The 5350-nt window shown below is 37.7% G+C and overlaps 2 protein-coding genes across 2 annotated transcripts; both read right to left on the bottom strand.

The window, feature by feature from the left end:
- Positions 1 to 600: 600 nt before the first annotated feature.
- LOC126560675 (uncharacterized) lies at positions 601 to 2205 on the bottom strand. Its single transcript, XM_050216632.1, has 2 exons — positions 2101 to 2205; positions 601 to 1995 (listed from the first exon to the last, which is right to left on the bottom strand). Exons 1-2 carry the CDS (start codon positions 2203 to 2205, stop codon positions 601 to 603), a joined length of 1500 nt encoding a protein of 499 aa, XP_050072589.1.
- Positions 2206 to 4247: 2042 nt separating this feature from the next.
- Positions 4248 to 5066, bottom strand: LOC126560676 (protein G12-like). Its single transcript, XM_050216633.1, has 3 exons — positions 4703 to 5066; positions 4458 to 4624; positions 4248 to 4394 (listed from the first exon to the last, which is right to left on the bottom strand). The coding sequence occupies exons 1-3, from the start codon at positions 5064 to 5066 to the stop codon at positions 4248 to 4250; spliced, it is 678 nt and encodes a 225-aa protein (XP_050072590.1).
- Between the last annotated feature and the right edge of the window lie 284 nt (positions 5067 to 5350).

The raw sequence follows: 5350 nt of genomic DNA on the forward strand, positions 1-5350 counted from the left end.
GGAAATGCCTTACCAATAAGATCATAAAATACGGCTCTGGACCGTCATAAATTTTAACAGTAATTAAAACAGTAATTTAATTTTAAATTTTAACAGTAATTCGCAACAGTAATTTGCAAATTCTGATCCTACACGATCATGTCAATAGTTCACCGAGCCTGCCTGATCTTGTAAACTCTTTTGCTTCTCAGGGCACATCCATCCGTTTAGTTGAAAAATGCTACAATTTTTTTTTCATTTTTGTTTATTTCTTATATTTGCTTTATTCGGGTGTAATCCAGCATTGCACTAGGCAAACGATTCAGAGTCGTTTCGAAATAACGACTTGTGTTGTACTAGATCGAAGGATCCAAGCGAAACTATATAATGGTTGTGTTAAATAAAACTATACGCTATAGCACTAACTACTAATACACAAACACTTTATTTTTTGCTAAAAACTTTGTCTTCTGCTAAGATAATTGTAACAGTAACATTCTTTTACATTCTTTAATCAACGATATTAAGCAAAACAAACGTGTGTGTGTGTACCAGAATGACGACTTAGAGGACAAATGTGTGTGCAAAACGCTTATTATGTGTAATACAAAAACTATCGCTCTACTTTGCATTCTTTTGTCTAATACAACGTAATCTGATGTAGAATGTTGTCCACTCGCTTACAAATACAATTGAACTAAACAACAGTCCAATGCCCAGCAATTCCCACACAGGAATTAAATCATCCGTCAAAACAATAGAATCGTTAAATGTAGCTTCCTTCTTACGATGCATCTTTTGGGGGTACCATTTCCTATGTATACGATTGTAAATACCAACCTCAAACAATCGATCCATATACTCCTGGTATCCCTGCGCTAGAGGAGTCAGGTGATTGAATGTAACATAGTGTGGGAGATAAAATATTGGTGGCTGCAGCGCAATCAGCTCGTCCCTTGCTGGAAGTTTTATTTTCAACGGATTGGTGTTCCAGAATGATGCATCTGAACAGGGTTGCACTGTGGCTTTGTCAAACATGGAGTAGATTGATATGCTCGACGGTATGATATACATTAATGGGTGCAATTTGGCCGGCATCATGTACATTAACCCTTTGAAAAAGTAAAGCGTCATATTAGAGCTCATAAACTCGTCAACAGTTTCTGGGTTTTTCATGTATGAGTTGGATGCAATCAGCGAGAGTAGAATTGCTTGATAAGTTTCGGTTAGTAAAAATATTATTATACACACAGCACAAACCATCAGTCGGGCCGACGATGGCAGCATATGCTCCGAAGGTCCACTCCCAAAGAAGCAAATCATAATAAGGTTGTGATTAAACTTCTTCGGGAAAATAAGATTTATCAGTTGCATTAACAACAACACGCTGAGAAATACGAACCAAATTTGCCACTCGAACGGGTGTAAGAGTACTTCTAGATGCATCCGTTCCATCCTTTTCGGCAAGGTAATGCAGTAAGGACGGTGTACCTGCCAAAATGATTGGACAAAGTTTAAATACTGCTTAGTTTGTAGAACATTTAAAAACAGATCAATCTGCCCTACGTACAACTGCTGCAGCGCTTCTGCTACTTCGGATGTTTTCGAAAACATGAACCGTGCATGTGCTTTTTGGCGGGCGATTATCAAACGAAAAATTTCCACCTCAAAGCCTACAATTTTTCCGTGAAAAACGAAAAAGTTCGGAGGAATTGGTACAGCCGCCACATGATAGTGAAAGTTGTCCAGTTTCGTGAGCGTTCCGTTGAACAGCAGATTTGGCAATTCTGCTAACGGAGGCTCTAAGTATGAGGTATAAAAAAATCCCCCACAGCGTACCTTAACATGCGTATTCTTAACCTGATGATCAAACAGCTGCACTACCAACAAAATGCCCTTTTTCTTTGCCTCACTGAGTGCTTGGTCCTGTATGATTTGCGAGGCGTTGTTGGACAGTAAAAAATGTATTGCATATTTGTTTAACATGTACGATTGTTGCAGCTGCCGTACATTACACTGCAAAGTGTAAGGAAAAAAGCAATATTATAGTATAACAATAAATTTAATCGTATTACAGTTATTTCAAAATTAAAAATTTTAAATATCCTGCAATTCATATACCTGTCCGTCGAATATGCAAGCTACAAACACGATGCTAGCCTTGCGTTCCCTTTGTTCGATAACGGAAAATCCACCAAATGCGCTATCAATGTTGATGGTCGGCATGTACGGATGACGTTTTTGAAACGCGACCAGCAAATCCTCGACCCAACTTCCATGACAATCGATGCAGAGCACGTCATGGGTAACGGATTCGTCCAATCGAACTACAACTTCCGATAGTACATTTAACGACTCTAAATTGTAAGCGAGTGCAAAAGTGTGGGCCCAAAACGTCACAATGGCGAAACGAGAAAGTATTCGGAGCATTGCTACTTCTTTTACGACTTCCGAGTGTCCCGAGATTGTGTGCTTTAACAACGCTTGAAGGACGGTTCTAAAGCACGTTTTTGATCCTGCAAACCATTGCTTCGAGAGGTTAAAGTTAATTGTTTTATTAGATTGATAAGCTAAAACGATCTCGATTCTTTTTCTATAAACTATTAGCTTTAGCTTGACAAAAAATAAACTTCTAATGCTATTACATTTCAGGGTTATGCAACTAGTTTGTGGAGATGACCCTAGTTGACATGAACCAGCACTCTCATGGAGAGGATTTAAGTAAACGATGCAGTAAAAGCTTAAACCTCCATTAAAGCTTTAAATCTTAAGTAAGTAAAGTAAAATTCAATGCTAAATTTTTTAAAATACAAAACGGTCTATAACAAATGAAATAACATTATAATTTATTTAGTTACATTTTCTCCTAACTAATGAAAAGTTGAAATCCACTGATATAGGGTGAATTATGATTCATTATTTTACTTCTATTATAGCATGTACAGACATCGTGTTGCAGTAGTTTTTTTAGATATCGAGTTCAAATTAAAGAAATTACTAGATTTTTTTGTAAAATTATGTTTTGTCTCTTCGTATTGGTAAAACCAAATCAGACTTATCCTCACGTTGACATACCGTCAACTTGATTTAACTCGTAGTTTAATAGTCAGTCCTGAACCACTACTGGATCCAGAATAGTCTGGATAGGATTCACAAAACCCGGTCCCGGATAGCGCAGAAAAAAAAAACAGATAAACAAATTTTCTCACCACCAACTGCGTACGAACGCGTAACTAAAACACCATTAATATAGACTACACTCGTTTTGGGGTTTTCAATTTCGAACGAAGCGAATAGATTCACAATGGATCAACACTTTTTTATTAGATCATGGCAGAAACACTTCCGCAACACGGAATAAGAAAATTTTTCATGCAAACTGGCCTGGCCCCAAAAACCCTTTTCGGAACGACCTGTGCTTCTTCCGTCGCGCCCTTACGCATGACCAAATTGAGCTTGATTCCAAAAACAAACAAATTCGTTTAATTTCGAAGGCACCATGTCATTGGGTAAACATTGCCTGTTGTACGTTTTCCGATCACAAGCGCCCTCCTGTCAATCTTTGGTGCTACGTGCGAAAAGGACGTCACGTCCGTGCATGTCGTGCCGATCGGTATTCCTGCCTGATGGGAACTTGATTTTATTTCCAGTACCGCTGGAATTCTTCTACGGTTTGTGATTTTCTGTTCCTTGTTCCAACTTGTCTTTGTTGCTTTCATTCGTGCGTTGCATCGTTTTAACAGGATAGGGACTCATTTGATACAGTGCACAAATTGCCCCAACAATTGGTTTAGCAGCAGTACACGCGGGTTTGTTGTCAAAGATTTATTTCCACAAAACACCGACATTGGTCAGAAAAAAAAAATCGAAAAAAAAAACATCAATCCTTACAGTTTTGATTGTGTTAAACGCTGAAAAACCTTCTACTAGACAGCTTAAAATCGATTACAGGCGTAGTGGTATGCAACACGCAATGGTACATAACGTGCGAGGTACTAAAAATGAATGTAGGGTAGATTGCAAAACAAGCTTTGAAATCGATTATTTCTTATATGGCTCCTAGCTGTTGTTAGTCAATTAAAAAAGGGGTAGTTTTAAAAATATTGTGTGGATATAAATTAAGTTTGTATGAAACGAAACGACGTTTTGCTACATGTAAAACTGGTTTTTATTTGAACCGAACACATAACAAATTACTCAAAGTTTTCAACTTTGCATACAATGTTACTTTCAATTAAAGTCACATGTCTCAACATTGTTGATTGTTTTCACACGTTCCTTTCAATTTCAAATCGGCCTGCAGTTTTACCAGTATGATCCCACGGCAAATATTTTCTCAAATACTGTGAAAATGAGTCAACATCCAATCCATAGCTTCGCAGGATTTGCACGAATGATCTGAAGTCTTTGCTGTCCTATACGTGAATGAGCAAAAATATTATTAACAAAATAACATACACTTCGTACACTATCCTTACCTCATAAAACTGCTTTAGTTCTACATAATTAATCCGCCGAAGTTTGTTAACCAACGCCCTGAACGGTACACTATTTGCTTGCTTAATATCATACAAACGATGCCATTCTCGCCATGGCAGCACAGCAAACATTTCTTCAACATACGTCTTTACACCACGGTATTTTGCTTTGTGTTTAATGAAAAATAAAAAAAATTTTTTTTTACTGTAACGATTAAATGTTAGTGTTTAGTTTCTTCACATACTTTTTTGTAGATGTTGTACCACACGACGATTGAGCGGCGGTTGTCCAATAAAGTTTGCTACAAGATCCACATAGTCGTAGAAAGGAACACCTTCGTGAGACAGATAGAGGCCTACCTCACGTATCATCGTCAAATTGAAGAAACCATTCCATACAGCGGAAAACTCGATGCTTTGCAAGTACTCCAACATCGACTGAAAATCGTTATCGTTGAGATAGTAGCTATTGGTGAGACGCGTAATCTGGGCTAGATCTAACAAATTGACAAAATCTTCTATATCCCTCGACAAACGGGTTGAATGTTCTGTTAAAACATTCTGTGAAATATAAATTATCACCAGAACTAAGAAACTCAACTTCATCATCGTAAAGACAACACTTGTATGAACCGCAAACGTAACAACTGCATCGCATTATGTGTGCAGTCTTTCGTTATATACCTATGTGATGTGATGTGATGATGGATCCGATCGTCGCATGGTTATGCAACAGAGAATTCATAGAACAAAGTCTTGCATTCATGTTACGGTCGCTCGATTGGGCAATACAGCCGCTGAACCTAATTACTCTCATTGCATATGCATTCAGGGTGTGCAGAGTGAAATATTTCAATTTACCTTACATTTTTACACGTCAAAACCACCCTTTC

Source organism: Anopheles maculipalpis, chromosome 3RL (genome assembly GCF_943734695.1).
Source record: "Anopheles maculipalpis chromosome 3RL, idAnoMacuDA_375_x, whole genome shotgun sequence".
Classification (NCBI taxonomy): domain Eukaryota; kingdom Metazoa; phylum Arthropoda; class Insecta; order Diptera; family Culicidae; genus Anopheles; species Anopheles maculipalpis.